Below are 16,725 nucleotides of genomic sequence, written 5' to 3' on the forward strand. Positions count from 1 at the left end.
CACAGACAATGGAGGAGTGTTACTCTTTCTCCACATCCTTGATGGCATCTGCTGTCACTAGAGTTTTTGATCTTAGCCATTCTGACTGGCATGAGGTGGAATCTCAGGGATGTTTTGATTTGCATTTCCCTTATGACTAAAAATGTTGAACATTTCTTTAGGTGCTTCTCAGCCATTCCATATTTCTCAACTCTGAATTCCTTGTTTAGCTCTGAACCTCATTTTTAATAGGGTTATTTGTCTTCCTGCAGTCTAACTTTTTGAGTTCTTCATATATTTTGGATATGAGCCCTCTATCAGTTGTAGGATTGGTAAAGATCTTTTCCCAATCTGTTGGTTGCCGTTTTGTCAAACAACAGTGTTCTTTGCCTTAAAAAAGCTTTGCAGTTTTATGAGATCCCATTTGTAGATTCTTGATCTTAGAGCATAAGCCATTGGTGTTTTGTTCAGGAAATTTTCTCCAGTTTCCGTCTGTTCGAGACACTTCCCCACTTTTTCTTCTATTTGTTTGAGTGTATCTGGTTTGATGTGGAGGTCCTTGATCCACTTGGACCTAAGCTTTTTACAGGGTGATAAGAATGGATCAATCTGAATTCTTCTACATGCTGACATCCAGTTGAACCAGCACCATTTGCTGAAAATGCTATCTCTTTTCCATTGGATGGTTTCAGCTCCTTTGTCAAAAATCAAGTGACCCTAGGTGTGTTGGTTCATTCCTGGGTCTTCAATTCTATTTCATTGGTCTATTTGCCTGTCTCTGTACCAATACCATGCAGTTTTTATCATTGTTGCTCTGTAGTACTGCTTGAGTTCAGGGATAGTGATTCCCCCGGAAGTCCTTTTATTGTTGAGGACAGTTTTAGCTATCCTGGGTTTTTTGTTATTCCAGATGAATTTGCAAATTGTTCTGTCTAATTCTCTGAAGAATTGGATTGGTATTTTGATGGGGATTGGATTGAATCTGTAGATTGCTTTTGATAAAATGGCCATTTTTACTATATTAATCCTGCCAATCCATGAGCATGGGAGATCTTTCCATCTTCTGAGATCTTCTTCAATGTTTTTCTTCAGAGGCTTGAAGTTCTTATCATACAGATCTTTCACTTGCTTGGTTAAAGTCACACTGAGGTATTTTATATTACTTGGGACCATTATGAAGGGTGTTGTTTCCCTAATTTCTTCCTTGGCTTGTTTCTCTTTTGTGTAGAGGAAGGCTACTGATTTATTTGAGTTAATTTTATACCCAGCCACTTTGCTGAAGGTGTTTATGAGATTTAGTAGTTCTCTGGTGGTACTTTTGGGATCACTTAAGTATACCATCATATTATCTGCAAATAGTGATATTTTCACTTCCTCCTTTACAATGTGTATCTCTTTGATCTCCTATTCTTGTCTGATTGCTCTGGCTAGATCTTTGAGAACTCTACTGAATAAGTAGGGAGTGAGTGGGCACCTTTGTCTAGTCCCTGATTTTAGTGGGGTTGTTTCAAGTTTCTCTCCATTTAGTTTAATATTAATTACTGGTTTGTTTCATATGGCTTTTACTATGTTTAGGTATGGGCCTTGAATTCCTGTTTTTTCCAGGAGTTTTATCATGAACAGGTGTTGAATTTTTTCAAATGCTTTCTCAGCATCTAATGATCTCATCATGTGGTTTTTATCTTTCACTTTCTTTATATAGTGGGTTACATTGATGGTTTTCCATATATTAAGCCATCCCTTCATCCCTGGGATGAAGCCTTCTTGATCATAATGGATGATTATTTTGATGGCTCTTGGATTCGCTTTGCAAGAATTTTATCGAGTATTTTTTGGGGTTGATATTCATAAGGGAAATTGGTCTGAAGTTCTCTTTCTTTGTTGGGTCTTTTTGTGGTTTAGGTATAAGAATAATTGTTGCTTCATAGAAGAAATTCGGTAGTGCTCCATCTGTATCAGTTTTGTGGAATAGTTTGGATAATATTGGTATGAGGTCTTCTATGAAGGTCTGATAGAATTCTGCACTGAACCCATCTGGACCTGGGTTCTTTTTGGTTGGGAGACATTTAATGACTGCCTCTATTTCCTTAGGAGTTATGGGGTTGTTTAAATGGTTTATCAGTTCCTGATTTAACTTTGGTACCTGGTATCTGTCTAGGAAATTGTCCACTTCCTGCAGATTTTCATGTTTTGTTGAATATAGGCTTTTGTAGTAGGATCTGATGATTTTTTGAATTTCCTCTGATTCTGTAGTTATGTCTCCCTTTTCATTTCTGATTTTGTTAATTTGGACACACTCTCTGTGTCCTCTCGTTAGTCTGGCTAAGGGTTTATCTATCTTGTTGAGTTTCTCAAAGAACCAACTTTTGGTTCTGTTGATTCTTTGTACAGTCCTTTTTGTTTCTACTTGGTTGATTTCTGCTCTGAGTTTGATTATTTCCTGCCTTCTACTTCTCCTAGGTGTATTTGCTTTTTTTTTTTTTTTTTTTTTGTTCTAGAGCTTTTATGTGTGCTGTCAAACTACAGATATATGCTCTCTCCTGTTTCTTTCTGCAGGCACTCAGAGCTATGAGTTTTCCTCTTCGGAGCATTTTTTTCTTTTTGGAGCATTTCTGAGTATTTGACCAGGAATCGTATAGCTGGTTCCTCAGGTTGTAATATGTTCAATTTTCTGAGGAACCTCTAGACTAATTTGCAGCTTGCAATCTCACCAACATTGGAGGAGTGTTCCTCTTTCTCCACATCCTTGCCAGCATCTGTTGTCACTTGAGTTTTTCATCTTAGCCATTCTATCTGATGTGAGGTGGAATCTCAGAGTTGTTTTGATTTGCCTTTCCCTGATGACTAAGGATGTTGAACATTTCTTTAGGTACTTCTCAGCCATTCGATATTCCCCAGCTGAGAATTCTTTATTTAGCTCTGTATCCCACTTTTAATAGTGTTATTTGATACTTTGGAGTCTACCTTTTTAAATTCCTTGTATATATTTGATAGATGTCTATACTATGGGATGTAGGATTTGTAAAGATTTTTTTCCCCAATCTGTTGGTTGTCATTTTGTCCTAATGACAGGGTCTTTTGCCTTACAAAAGCTTTGCAATTTCATTGCATTTGTTGATTCTTCAATTTAGAGCACAAGCCATCGGTGTTCTCTTCTGGAAATTTCCCCAGTGCCCATGTGTTCAATGCTATTCCCACTTTTTCTTCTATTAGTTTGAGTGTATCTGGTTTTATATGGAGGTCCTTGATCCACTTGGAATTGGGCTTTGTATAGTCCAATGAGAATGGGTCAATTGTGCATTCTTCTACATGCTGACCTCCAGTTGAACCATCATCATTTATTTCAAGTGCTATCTTTTTTTACATGGTGTGATTTTATCTCCTTTGTCAAAGATCAAGTGATCATAGGTGTGTGGGTTCATTTCTGGGTCTTCAATTCTATTCCACGGATCTACCTGCCTGTTTCTCTACTAATACTATAGAGTTTTTAATCACTATTCTTCTGTAAAAAACTAGAAGACAGGGATGTTGATTTTCCCCAGAATTTTTTTATTGTTGAGGATAGTTTTTGCTATCCCGGGTTTTTTGTTATTCCATATGAATTTGCAAATTGTCTTTTCTCACTCTATGAAGATTGAATTGGAAGTTTGATAATGATTTCATTGAATCTGTAGATTGCTTTTGACAAGATGGCCATTTTTAGAGTATTAATCCTGCCAATCCACGAGCATGGGAGATCTTTCAATCTTCTGAGATTTTCTTCAATTCCTGTCTTCAGAGACTTGAAGTTCATGTCATATCGACCTTTCACTTGCATGGTTAGAGTTACACCAAGGTATTTTATGGTTTTTTGTGATTATTGTGAAGGGTGTGATATTCATAATTTCTTTCTCAGCCTGTTTATCCTTTGAGTTGAGGAAGGCTACTGATTTGGTTGAGTTAATTTTATTTCTAACCACTTTGCTGAATTTGTTTATCAGGCTTAGTATTTCTCTAGTGGAACTTTTGGGTCACATAAGTATACTATCTTGTCATCTGCAAATCCTGATATTTTGACTTCTTCTTTTCCAATTTGCATACCTTTGACCTCCTTTTGTTGTCCGTGTGCCCTGACTAGGACTTCAAGTAATATATTTACTAAGTAGGGTGCGAGTGGTCAGCCTTGTCTAATCACTGATTTTAATGAGATTGTCAAGTTTTTCTTCATTTAGTTTGGTGCTTGCTACTAGTTTGCTATGTTTAGGTCTGGGCCTTGAATTCTTAATCTTTCCAAGACTTTTAACATGAAAGGTTACTGAATTTTGTCAAATGCTTTCTCAACATCTCATGAGATGATCGGGAGGTTTTTTTCTTTGAGTTTGTTTATATAGTGGATATGTTGATGGATTTCCATATATTGAGCCATCCCTGCATTTGTGAGATGAAGCCTACTTGATCATGATGTGTTGTTGAATTTTGTTTTCGAGAATTTTATTGATTATTTTTGCATTAATATTCATAATGGAAATTGGTCTGAAATTCTCTTTCTTTTTTGTGTCTTTGTAAGGTTTATTTTTAAGCATAATTGTAGCTTCATAGAAGGAATTTGTCAGTGTTCCTTCTGTTTCTATTTTGTGGAATTGTTTGGACAGAAAAGGCCTTCCATGAAGGTCTGATAGAATTCTCCACTAAACCCATCTGGTCCTGGGGTATTTTTGGGTTGGAGACTTTTATTCTTTATGCCTCTATTTCTTTAGTAGTTATGGGGCTGTTTAGATGGTTTATCTGATCCTGATTTAACTTTGATAACTGTTATTTCTCTAGAAAATTGTTCATTTCTTCTAGATTTTCCAGTTTTGTTGAATATAGTTTTTTTGTTGTAGGATCTGATGATTTTTTGAATTTCCTCAAATTCTTTTGTTATGTTTCCACTTTCATTTCTGATTTTGTTAATTTGTATGCTCTCTCTGTGCCCTCTAGTTATTCTGGATAAAACTTTATCTATCTTCTTGTTTTTCTCAAAGAACCAGCTCCTTTTTTTGTTGATTCTTTGTTTAGTTCCTTTTTTCTACTTGGTTTATTTCAGCCCTGAGTTTGATTATTTCCTGCCATCAACTCCTCTGGGTTGTATTTGCTTCTTTTTGTTCTAGAGCTTTTAGGTATGCTGTCAAGCTGCTAGTGAGGAGGCACTCAGAGCTGTGTGTTATCCTATTAGCACTGCTTTCATTGTGTCCCCTGTGTTTGAGTATATTGTGCCTTCATTTTCATTACATTCTAAAAAGTCTTTAATTTCTTTATTTATTTCTTATTTGACCAAAATATCATTGAGTAGTGCATTGTTCAGCTTTCATTTGCATGTGGGTTTTCTAGTTGTTTTTCTTTGTTGTTGTTTTATTATTGTTATCGAAGACTAGCCTCAGTCCATGGTGATTTGATAGAATGCATGGGCATATTTCAGTCTTCTTGTATCTATTGAGGTCTGCATTGTGAGCTATTATATGGTGAGTTTTTGAGAAGGTACTATGAGGTAATGAGAAGAAGGTATATTCTTTTTATTTTAGGATAAAATGTTCTGTAGATGTTTGTTAAATCCTTTTGGTTCATAACTTCTGTTAATTCCTCTGTGTCTCTGTTTACTTCTGTTTCCATGATCAGTCCATTGATAAGAGTGGTGGGTTGAAGTTTCCTACTATTACTGTGTGGTGCAATGTATGCTTTGAGTTTTAGTAAAGTTTCTTTCTTGAATGTCAGTGCCCTTTCATTTGGAGCATAGATGTTCTGAATTGAGAGTTTATCTTGGTAGATTTTTCCTTTGGCGCGTATGAAGTGTCCTTCCTTATATTTTTGATAAGTTTTGGTTGAAAGTTGATTTTATTCAGTATTATAATGGCTACTCCAGCTTGTTCCTTGGGACCATTTGCTTGGAACCAATTTTCCCAGCCGTTTGCTCTTAGGTGGTATCTGTGTTTGTCACTGAGGTGTGTTTCATGTATGCAGCAAAATGCTGGGTTCTCTCTACATATCCAGTTTTTTAGTCTATATCTTTTTATTGGTGAATTGAATAATCCTACTTGGTTTCTCAATAAGATTTATTTTCTCACCATCTTATAAATAAGTGATGATAGTAGTGTTCTTCAGTGATTTATGGTCCAGATAATGCCATCAATGCTGGTAACACACCTAAAATTTATTCTCTCTCTCTCTCTCTCTCTCTCTCTCTCTCTCTCTCTCTCTCTCAAATTTAGATAAAATTACTTTTGTCATGGGCATTGTAAATGCACATCTTTATGAACAAAATCATTGGAATCCACTGGTCTTCATAGCATTTACAACTATGCTTCAGTCAGCGAACCCAATAAACTGCATTATGGGCATTTGTGGATTTATCTTTATTTTGTCTAAGGCTATTATCTAAAAGGGTAATGATCTTCACTTCAAGCTTGACTGCTCATTACTTCTCTGTTTCACTCAGGGGTCTCTTTCTTTCTCTTACTGCTGTCAGTTACCTCCATCACTATCTACTTTGTATTTCTTCTCTACTTTAAAGTTTTCCTTTAGTTTCTGTTTCAGCATCATTTTTATTTTCCTTGGATAATTATTTGTACAATGAGTATACACATTTAATTTCCCTAGGAATTGTTTAATCTTGGGAACTTACTGTTGGTATCTCCATTCTGTCCATATGAAATAATTATTCAAATCCCAACGAAGGAATCTTTAATATTTCCCATGTGACATGAAGTTAAATTCTAATTTCTATTTTATTATTAATATTATTATAGTTGGACAAATACTGTCTTAATTATACATTAAGTGTTTTGAAAATACCTTTGAGATATAAATATTTTATTTTTCTAAATATTATTTGGCAGATATTAATAAGAAACCACAATGATTAAACTCAAGAGGAATACTACTGCTATATTGGAGATAATATTGATTTTGTGTATGTGATTACATGGTTAAAATATAGTCAGGTATTCAGACTCTAAAACGTGGAAGAGTTCACATGCTAACAAAGGAAATATAGAAAGAGTGGCTGATAAATATAGAGTAAAAGGTTAATTATGTTTTCAAGTTACAGGAGATTTCTAAACTTCTTTTTCTATCATTACATTTTCTGTTACAAAGCTATGTTGATAGTTAAAACATACATCTCATCATTGATTCCCTAAATGCAATATTATATTCAAGCATCCTGAAGACTAATATCATACACATGCCTCTTCAAATAAGAATAAGTGACTAGTCCTCAGCTAATTTTTCATCTTGACATACTTGTCTTTTATTTTGAGAACATAGTAAAGTGAATAGAAATACCATGGCTAAGGGATGAGTGGACAGGAATAGCTATGGCCAGATGACTTCCCCAAAATGATGGTAGGTATTATGACTTTAACAAATATACAGACTATTCCTTGCATTTAAGTTTCAGAAAGCCTTCTAATTTCTCATTGTCTTTCCAGCTCTGAGTAATACAAACCCTCCCTCTACTACCTCTTTTATCCTCTGTCAGTCATTCCTCTGGAAATATGATTCCTTGGCCCTGTTTCTTTGTAGTCTGTTTTCCTTGATCCTCTGTATGAAGATCCATTAGAAAATGCTCATTTTTGCAATGGTGTTTTTAGCACAGTCGAACATCAGAATATAAGGGTAAATGAAGTAAACTAGGAGGCATCAGAGAGACAAAACTGGAACATTCACCAGAAGAAAGAATTGAGGTTTGTGTAACCTGTGGATTTTCTCTTTAATATTAATTAAAATGTGGAAATGCAAAAGACTGATTTTGCATTGGAAGATTTACTAACACAGAGGGAAGTATGGGGCCTGGGTTTCATAAATGTCAAGAACACAGGGGCATTTGGTGTTTAAATCTTCATTATGTTAGTCGTCATTCAACTCTTTCTGTTCCCTCTTATCCTGTATAAGTAATGATGAGATATCTGAGTTAGCAGTGCCATCATTACAGTAGTTCTTGTCTGTACAGCAAAATGTTTCTCTCATGAGGTCATGGAACATTTGATACATTCCAGGTGCACAGGGTCTACATGAAAGTTTTGCATAACGAAAAAGGTTTAACCCTAAAAAGAAGAAAAACAAATGTTATCAACATGCCTCCCTCTAGAACCTCATATTTTTTTCTGAAGTACATTATGTGCCCAGGGCTGTGGCTGCATCTCATGTATATATCTCTAGCTATAGTCATCCAAAAAACCTGTCTTCCACCAGAGCCATGCCTTAGTCTGTGACTTCAGAACCTTGGGATCCAAGTTTCCCTCTGCACCTTAATTCCAAAATTTGTATTATTGGAAACATTTTTGTGTGTATCTCTCAAAGACTTGCTTACCTGTGTAACGGTCAGTATAATAATAGTTTTCTGTGGTACAAGTCCTGTTTTCTGGCAATATGTCAAACTTCCAGCATGATCTCATGCCAGTGCGGCATTCGAACCCATCATGGTGAGAACATAGATTACAAATTTTAATAACTAAAGGAAAGGGAGATTTTAAAGGTTAGATCTATGTAAAACAACTACTTTAGAAAGTCAATATTATACACACTCAGTGAGAATAAATTTGGCACTCATACCCCATCCCCCCTGATATTATTAATGACATCAACGATTCCCTTCAAGAATTCCCCAGTCATCTACAAATCAAAGCTATAGAAAGAACACCCGAAGTAGTGAGTGAGATATGGAAAGAGACAGTATGTAAAAGGTTCAAGAATTCCTTCTCTTGTGGTAGTATGATTTTTTCCAATAAATGCAAACCAAATATACTGTACAGCGAATTGTCACCACTCTTTCTCCTGTGAAGAGAAGGAAAATTCATCTTAAATAATTTCATAGCAGAACCCTATTGAAGTACACTAATCTCTTCCTACTACACCCTAATATTCTCCTCTCTGTCCAAGCCTTACCTATGTCCATGAGGAGAATTATGGAAACACTCAGCAGAAGCTTCTGGGACATAATTGTGCCTCCTTCTGACAAGTTCCTACCAGGAGGTTCCAGCTATATTTATTTCTATCATCTGCCCTCAGGCATCCAAATAGAATGAGAGAATCATTAATTTAAGGTCAAACCAACTGAATCTTTTTGATAATGTTCTAAGAAGAGGGTACATCCTGTCTGTGTTTATATTTCTCCAATCACTTGGTACTAAGCCTACAGAGACACCTTGTAATGTTTTATTGGATCAATCATAAGGCATCAGTTAATACTGTGGTTTGGTTACCATTTTCATTGCTGTGAAGAGACACTATGACCAAGGCAACTCTTAAAAAGAACAACACATAATTGGGGCTGGCTAACAGGCTCACAGGTTCAGTCCATTATCATCATAGCAGGAAGCACTGTCCAGGAAAACATGGTGCTGGAGGAGCCAAGAGTTCTAAATCTTGTTCCAAAGACAAAGGGGAAGCTCTCAAAGCCCATCACACAGTGACTTACTTCTTCCAACAGAGCCATAACTTCTAATCCTGCCACTCCCTGGGCCAGGCATATTCAAACCACCACATACTAGAAGAGAATCTTTTCCCTCTTCATTTATTTGTATTGATTTATTAACTGGACGTCTTAGCTTTGCATCTACATGACATCCTTCAAATATGATAAAGCCAAGGCAACAAAGCACTTGCAAATGACTTATTCACTCCCTTTCAGAGACCACAGTCTTCCTGACTTGCCTTTGTATTATATCTATCAATCCCTTAGTTCCTTGCACAGTGTGGTAACAGAACCTGAGCTTCACACGTTATCTGTATTTTGAGTGCTCAAGCTCTTTTTAGTGGGTAGAAGAGCCTTAGGAAAAGAGACAAGAGATTGAAGGAAAGATGATATCAGCATTTCATGAGTTTAATTCATTATTTTTCCCAAGGAAGACAAAGGCTATAATGATGACACTGGCAGAGACTAACACTTGAAGGGATGTAGACTGGTGCATGGAAAGGAACTTAGTGAGAGTTCCAGGGATGTTACATTTTCCTGCTAACCCTCATTTTTATATTAGCTGCTACTTTTACTGTGAAACACACAAATATGCAGATGGAATAGCAAGACTCTCTGAACACTCTTTCTTCCTGTCTTCTCTGCAGAGTGTTAAACTATGTTGGAAAGAATCCCATATTGGTTTTAGGACTACTTCAATGCATCTCACATTTGGAGTACATGAGACTGAAAGCAACCCATAGCCCCAGATGGTTCAAGCTGAGAGCACCAAGCTCATGTCTCCCAGGAAAAAACTTTATTTCAGCCCAGAAAAATATCATGGGTTTCCAAAGATTAAACAAATTGACTTAATGTCTCATTTCCAATCTTATAGTTTCTTTAGGCAATTCCAATATTTTTCTCAGAATAAGAATGATAGGACATTTAGAAATATATCAAAATTGTTAAGAAGTTAATGAAAATCACATTCTGTCTCTAATTCTGAGGAAAAACAATGTAACTTACTATCTTTCCATCCAATATTATTTCCCTTCATATATTGTAAGTCTATGTTCACATGGTTGATACATCATTATATATGTCATTCTGACACTATCACTTAATGAATTATTGTGTAATTTTTCTTTTAAAATTATTATTCTTTCTAGAAAGTGTGTTCTAGAATTAAGAAAGTATCTAATAAGCCAATCATCAGAAGAAATCCTATGAAGGGCTGATATGCAAGCTTACCCTTGCTATCATTAATTCTTGTTAGATCTGTATGAACCATAGACAGTCTTATGATACTTGAAAACTCTTCTTCTTCCCACAGAGAGGAAGACTTGCTGTCAAACCTGTCATCCCTTCTACTATTTTTGAACTTCTAGATTCCCCCTAAACTTTCCTTGAGTCTTCTGTTAAATCTGGAAAGTTTAACCTTACCTCTAACATTGGCTTGGACCCAAAGCCTTGTCATTTTCTCAGTGCACTTTATTAAGACCTGGGGTTGTAGGACAACTATTCTGTCCTGCTCTCCTCATGTTCAACAACTTTTCTCATAAATTCACTTATTACTTATTACAAGGGAAAGGCAAATTGTAGATTTGAAGCTTGATAACTTTCTTTGTGTTTATCTCTTGAGAGAAGCAGGGGAAAAATGAACAACGATTTCTTCAAAATTAAATATTTTCCCCTCAGTAAGAAACAGGAAAGAAAGTAAAGTGTAGAAGCATAATATGCCTGTGTTCCAGAGAAGAGGCTACATAGCAAGTTTCTATGAGATAGTCCACATAAACAGAAAAATTAGGCAAGTGTCTCTCTAGTCATATTCTTTCTCCATGGCATCTATCCTGTCTCACTCCCAAGACTGCAAGGCAATTGGAGACTAGGAAATTAGTTTTCCTTACATGTAGATGTCCTAAGACCAAATCACCCTCTGATAGCCTAAAGTCATCCTAGACAGACCCTGTCTGTCTGACAGCTTCCTACCCAGAAGTTCTTCACCATCTATTTCCTCATATACCACCAGCCAAGGAGAGCCTCCTGCCAAATCCTTCTAATAATTATGATTTATTCTAGTTACTTTCCAAGCTTTCTGGTGATGGATGATCTCAAAGTTACCATGATTAGTAATAAATTGTCATATATGTAAAATTAAGTAGGTAAGATTAGGAGCCATGGAGTTTTATACATCTATTTTATACATGACAAACAGAAGTCAATTAAAATTCACCAAAATATAAAGGTAAAGGGAGACTGATTCATGTCCTCTCAGTTATCAGGCCACATGTTAGGTGAGAAAAGAATGGAGTATAAACTTTAGGTAGGGATTCTGAGTCACCTCTTTTTACAGTTAATGTCTACCACAGCCCTGGTTGGCTACTGGCTTCACAAACTCAGAAGTTTGGGAAATAAAAATCAATTTCCTCAGAGAGATTTTTCTGCAGGCTTCTTCTATGCCCCTCTTTGACTTTCCATGACCTAGCTTTGCCTGGACTGAGAAAGCAAGACCTTAGAGAACCAGCATGAGAGGCTTTGCCCTAAGTCTGTTCTCACAGGGTGCCCTAATACATAACCTCCTGCCTTCCAAACTCATCTGGTTATAGCCACAATACATGGAGGGCTCATGAGCAAATCTACATATTTTGTGGCAGCTGTATTTACAGAAAGTATTCCTCTGAGTCTTCCCATAGAAGTATGGACAGTCAGGCTAGAGAAGAGGCATGAAGAGAGAGAGAGAGAGATCTACAGTATGACTTCTTAGTACTTCTCTTGCTCAAGGAAATCTATATACAATATTCATAAGAGTAACCATGTGGACTTTCCAATTTTCATGGATTTCTAGCACAGGATCCTGGGAAAATTAAGAACCACTGCCACACAGCATTATTTTACATGAAAAAGTGACCCCAGGGCTATGTCAACCTTGATCTTCTATGCTAAAGCACAAAGAGGTTATAATAATAATAGAATTCTTGATATTTGGGATTCTCAAGAATCATATAGAACCCTCCAGCAAGCATAGCATAGGACTCAGACCTGAGAAAGGTCAAGGTAGTGTGCACCTTTAATCCTAGTTCTTAGGAGGCAGAGGCAGGCATATATCTGTGACTTTATGGCCAGTCTGGTCTATATAATGAGTTCCATATTAGCAGAATTATACAGTGAGACCTTGTCTCAAAAATGGTTTAGAATCAGATCCTTTAGTCGGAGGTCCGTTTGAGAAGTTATAACTCTGGAGACAACATCAGAACATGGCCTAACGGTGACCCTTTGTCTTGGGAAGAGAAATAACCTGGCAGTTGTGGATAGCTGTAGGAGTTGTCTGAAAAAATCAGCTGCCCACATGGCTTCAGTATGGTTTTCAGGTTGGAGTGGGCAGGCAACTAAGAACAATTTCTTCTAGGAAGCCTTTGAAATCTGGGCTGAGCTTCAGAACAGGTTGAATTCTCTCATAGTTGAGCCAACTGATTAGGAAAACAGATAAATTTATTCATAAATCATGGAGAGAAATCTGAATCTGCATCTTGAAGGCCAGAGCAGTCAAAGACACAGTTGGAGGGCTATGGCCATTGGGACTTACAAAGATATGTTTGGAGCCTTGCTTTCTTTCTCTAGCTACAGGCTTTACTTCTAGGGATTTTACGATAGTCTCTGAAAGCTCTTTCTCTTAGGTCAAACTTTGAGGTTCAAACAATTTTCGTCTAGAATACCAATAAGCTCTGATTCAGAAAGATTAGAAGGAAACCTAATCCTAAATCAAACCCAGACTCAGGTAGTTCCCAAGTTTAGCTGCACCAGTCCTGCCAATCCCTCTGTGTTATCCCAGAAGCATGATTATGTGTACTCCCATTTCATCTAGGAAAACACAAACACTCAGCTCTTCCCCCACTAATGGCCTAGGAGAGGGCTTCAGAGTCTGACAGTGACTCTTATAACAATGGGACAAAATCTCCAAACTGTAATTCAAATATCTATGACAGTTCTTCATATTAGTTTATTAGGGCCATGACAGGACATGATAACTAGCTGTTAAAACCACAGAAATCTATTTTTACATTGCTAAAGAAGTTAGAAATCTAAGTTCAAAGTCTCAGTAGGGTTGGTTTCTCTGACCCTTCTTTTTTTGGTTTGTAGATAGGTGCCTTCTTTGTGTGTCTTTACACACAAATCCCCTTTAAACACAAATACTCAGTTTTTATTTTCATTTGTTTGGGTACTAGTCATTGAATTAGGTGCTACCAGTATTTCTTATTTAGCTGCAATCACATCTATAAAGGTTCTATACACAAATATGGTCACATTCTAACATACTGATGATAATATACCAAAATATATACATAGAACACACAAGATAGTTCAGTCTATAAGAAAGACTCTCATGAAGCAAAGAATAGCATGAACCATAGCAACAACATTCAAATAACATAGAAATGAATGTGATATTATATCTCTTTTATTCTAATATCTATTTGGAAGAAAAGTTCCCTGAATTCATATTTAAGATACATAAGCAGAAGGCTGGGGAATCAATATTTAATTTGTTTCTGGATCAACCCATTACAATGTGGGAGGTGATGAATTCCCTGCTAAGCATAGCATACTGAACACTGCATCTAGAGCACCTCTTAAGATCTGTAATTATTCAAACCAAACTTGTCCTCAAGACAAGAAAGCCAATCTCCAACCTACATGCTTCCATCTCTGTCTGCATTAAAAATGTCCCCATATTTCTTCCTTATTCATTTGTTTTAAACACACTTAGTCCCACAACTATGCTTCTGGTACTGACAAGCTGTGAGGGGACAGATTCAGTGTCTGGTACTAGCAGAGCAGGGAGACTAATCACACATATGCTAGTGTCATAGTAACAGGGACTCCACATTCAGCATGCTGACAAAGGATAACTGTGTGAAAATGAATAGGTAAGGAGATGCTATAAGAAGACAGTAATTTGTCAGTATGACAACAGTAAGGGCAAATGCTGGTGCTACCTTTAAATAGTTCTTTGAATAAGATTCACCTGGATCTCATATATAATGCAGGGAAATAGTGGAAATTAAATGATAAAGTCTTGAGCACAAAGAATAGAACAACACTTGCCTATGATTACTACCTGCTAATGTTATTCTTGATATGATTCATCCTCTCTGCCTTATGCAGGGTATGGACAATGGGAGGAGAAGACTACACCATGACCTAATTCCTATCCCATATGCCTGATAGTGAACCTTCAGATTCCAAATAGGTTATAGGTTATAGTATCCAGTGTGTCCTGTGAAAAGCAAATAAAGATAGACATGCTTTAAAAACTCAACATGGGAGAAAACCCTAGATCTCTAAAGAAGGACTTTGAAAATCCTATGTATAACTTGAGTGAAAAATTCCTGAGGAGACATTACATGAGAGCAGAGAACACATAAAGGGTGAAGATGGTATGGCAAACTGTTCGGTTTACTTTTCTCATTGTTGTGACAAAGTGTCTGACAAATGTAACCTATGAAGGAAGGGTCTGTTTGGGTCCTAGTTTGAGGTCTCAGCCCATGGTGGTAGCAAGGCATGGTGGCAGGGTCTTGAGGTTGCAGATCACGTGGTCCCTGGGGTGAGAGCAGAGGGATGTTTAGCTGTCTCTTCTTCACTTTCTCTTTCAATTCAGTTCAAGACCACAGCATGGGAGGCAATGGTTCTTCATATCTCAGTTAACATAGACTAAAATCCCAAAAGATTGTCCCCAAGGTGATGCTGGATCTTGTCAAGGTCACAATATTGACCATCACACAAATTTAGTCTGAAATGCTACTTAATAATCAGTGTCTATCTTGTGTAGCCTCAGACTCCTAATACAAAAACACAAATGTACTTTAAACACATATCATGTATCATACTTTGAGTTTTTGAAAGAGACATTTGCATTTCCTATGGATAAATTTTATTTTATTTTCTCAAAGTAAAAGCAAAGTAAGATGAGATAACATTTTGTAAATGGATATTAAATCTGATTATAAAGGGGCCAATAACAGCAGAAGCCATGCTCAATAGGAAGGAAAGTTTAAGGTAATTCACCAAATTTCTTTACTTTTTAACAACCAAAAATGGAGATCTCTTCACAGACCCTATGGCTGCTCCATACACTGACATCTCTGACCACTCCATCATAAAAAAATTCAAAGAAAAGGAAAAAAACATGCCCTCTCCTTCCAGCCAGGGTGAGAAAGTCTGCTAGGGGATCAGAAGAGAAGAAACAGCAAAAAAAGATGCATCTCATTTGTCCTGTGAATTTGCTAGAAGATACCTGACCCTGCTCTAGTCACTGGTTTGGTGTAGACATTGTTTCACAGTAGCCAGAACAGGGTTGGCATCATAAGGAAACCCTAAGGTAGTTTTGGTTTACGTGTGCGGCGGGCCCAGTTGAAAATCACTGAACATGCCTTGAGGCTTTCTGTAGCACATCAAAGCAATTCTAAGTTACAGTCTAATGTAGGAGGTTCAGAAGTTGTAGGAGGTTACAAGCTTAAAAGCTAAAATAAAACCCCTGCCAGGGTGAAGTAGAAGGAAGTCAACCCAGCAAAGAAAATTTGAATCTTGCTTCTTGGGAGTGTTGCCCCAGGCTATAACAAGAAACTCAGCCAAGGCTCACTAGGCACAAAGGGCTGCAAAGATACCATGGTACCTGGATGTGGATGGTACGATGAGATGAATGGTGGTTTCTTATCTATCAAGGATGAAATCACAAAGACATTTTCTCCTGCATTTAATATCTAAAGGCAGGGGGCAATAATGTTTATAGAGTTTTATAACCAATTTACTTTATTAGGTTTGTGTAGCATCATGATATTGCATAAATCACATGTTAGTAAATATCAGAAGCATTTATATAATTATTCCTATTTGTGGCATTTTTCAATCATCAAAATTTGTCCAAGTAGATAAATTTTGCTGCCAAGACTGATGACCAAACTTTGACCTCTAGAACAGATAGGGTAGAAAGAGAACAGTTTTCTGCATATTGTCATCTGGCACTTATACATATGCTGGGGCAAGTACACATGCATGTGCATGCCCTTTCTGTTAAGTTCTCTTGGGCCACAGAATTTCTCTGTCATTTTTCCTTTTTCCAGACACAGGAGAGTCTTGCACAGGGGACTTTTGTGATTTAGGCACTGCATGTATTATTTCTGTATATGGCTGCCTGTGATGTTACTGAGTAGGGAAGTGTCTCTTCCATAGCTGGCTAACTCCACCGGGATTTTCCTTCGATATTCGGGACTTTAACCCTCAACTGTAGCTGTAGTGTAGACCCTGCCCTTGTACAAACTTCCATTAATGTAGTTTTGCTA

At 36.9% G+C, this 16,725-nt stretch overlaps 1 protein-coding gene across 1 annotated transcript; it reads right to left on the reverse strand.

The window, feature by feature from the left end:
* Positions 1-7,215: 7,215 nt before the first annotated feature.
* On the reverse strand, positions 7,216-8,974 carry LOC103693040 (prostate and testis expressed protein 2-like). Its single transcript, XM_087564015.1, has 4 exons — positions 8,881-8,974; positions 8,746-8,769; positions 8,306-8,446; positions 7,216-8,039 (listed from the first exon to the last, which is right to left on the reverse strand). The coding sequence occupies exons 1-4, from the start codon at positions 8,930-8,932 to the stop codon at positions 7,843-7,845; spliced, it is 414 nt and encodes a 137-aa protein (XP_087420141.1). The 5' UTR covers positions 8,933-8,974; the 3' UTR covers positions 7,216-7,842.
* Positions 8,975-16,725: the final 7,751 nt, after the last annotated feature.

Source organism: Rattus norvegicus, chromosome 8 (genome assembly GCF_021556685.1).
Source record: "Rattus norvegicus strain SHRSP/BbbUtx chromosome 8, alternate assembly SHRSP_T2T, whole genome shotgun sequence".
NCBI classification, from domain to species: domain Eukaryota; kingdom Metazoa; phylum Chordata; class Mammalia; order Rodentia; family Muridae; genus Rattus; species Rattus norvegicus.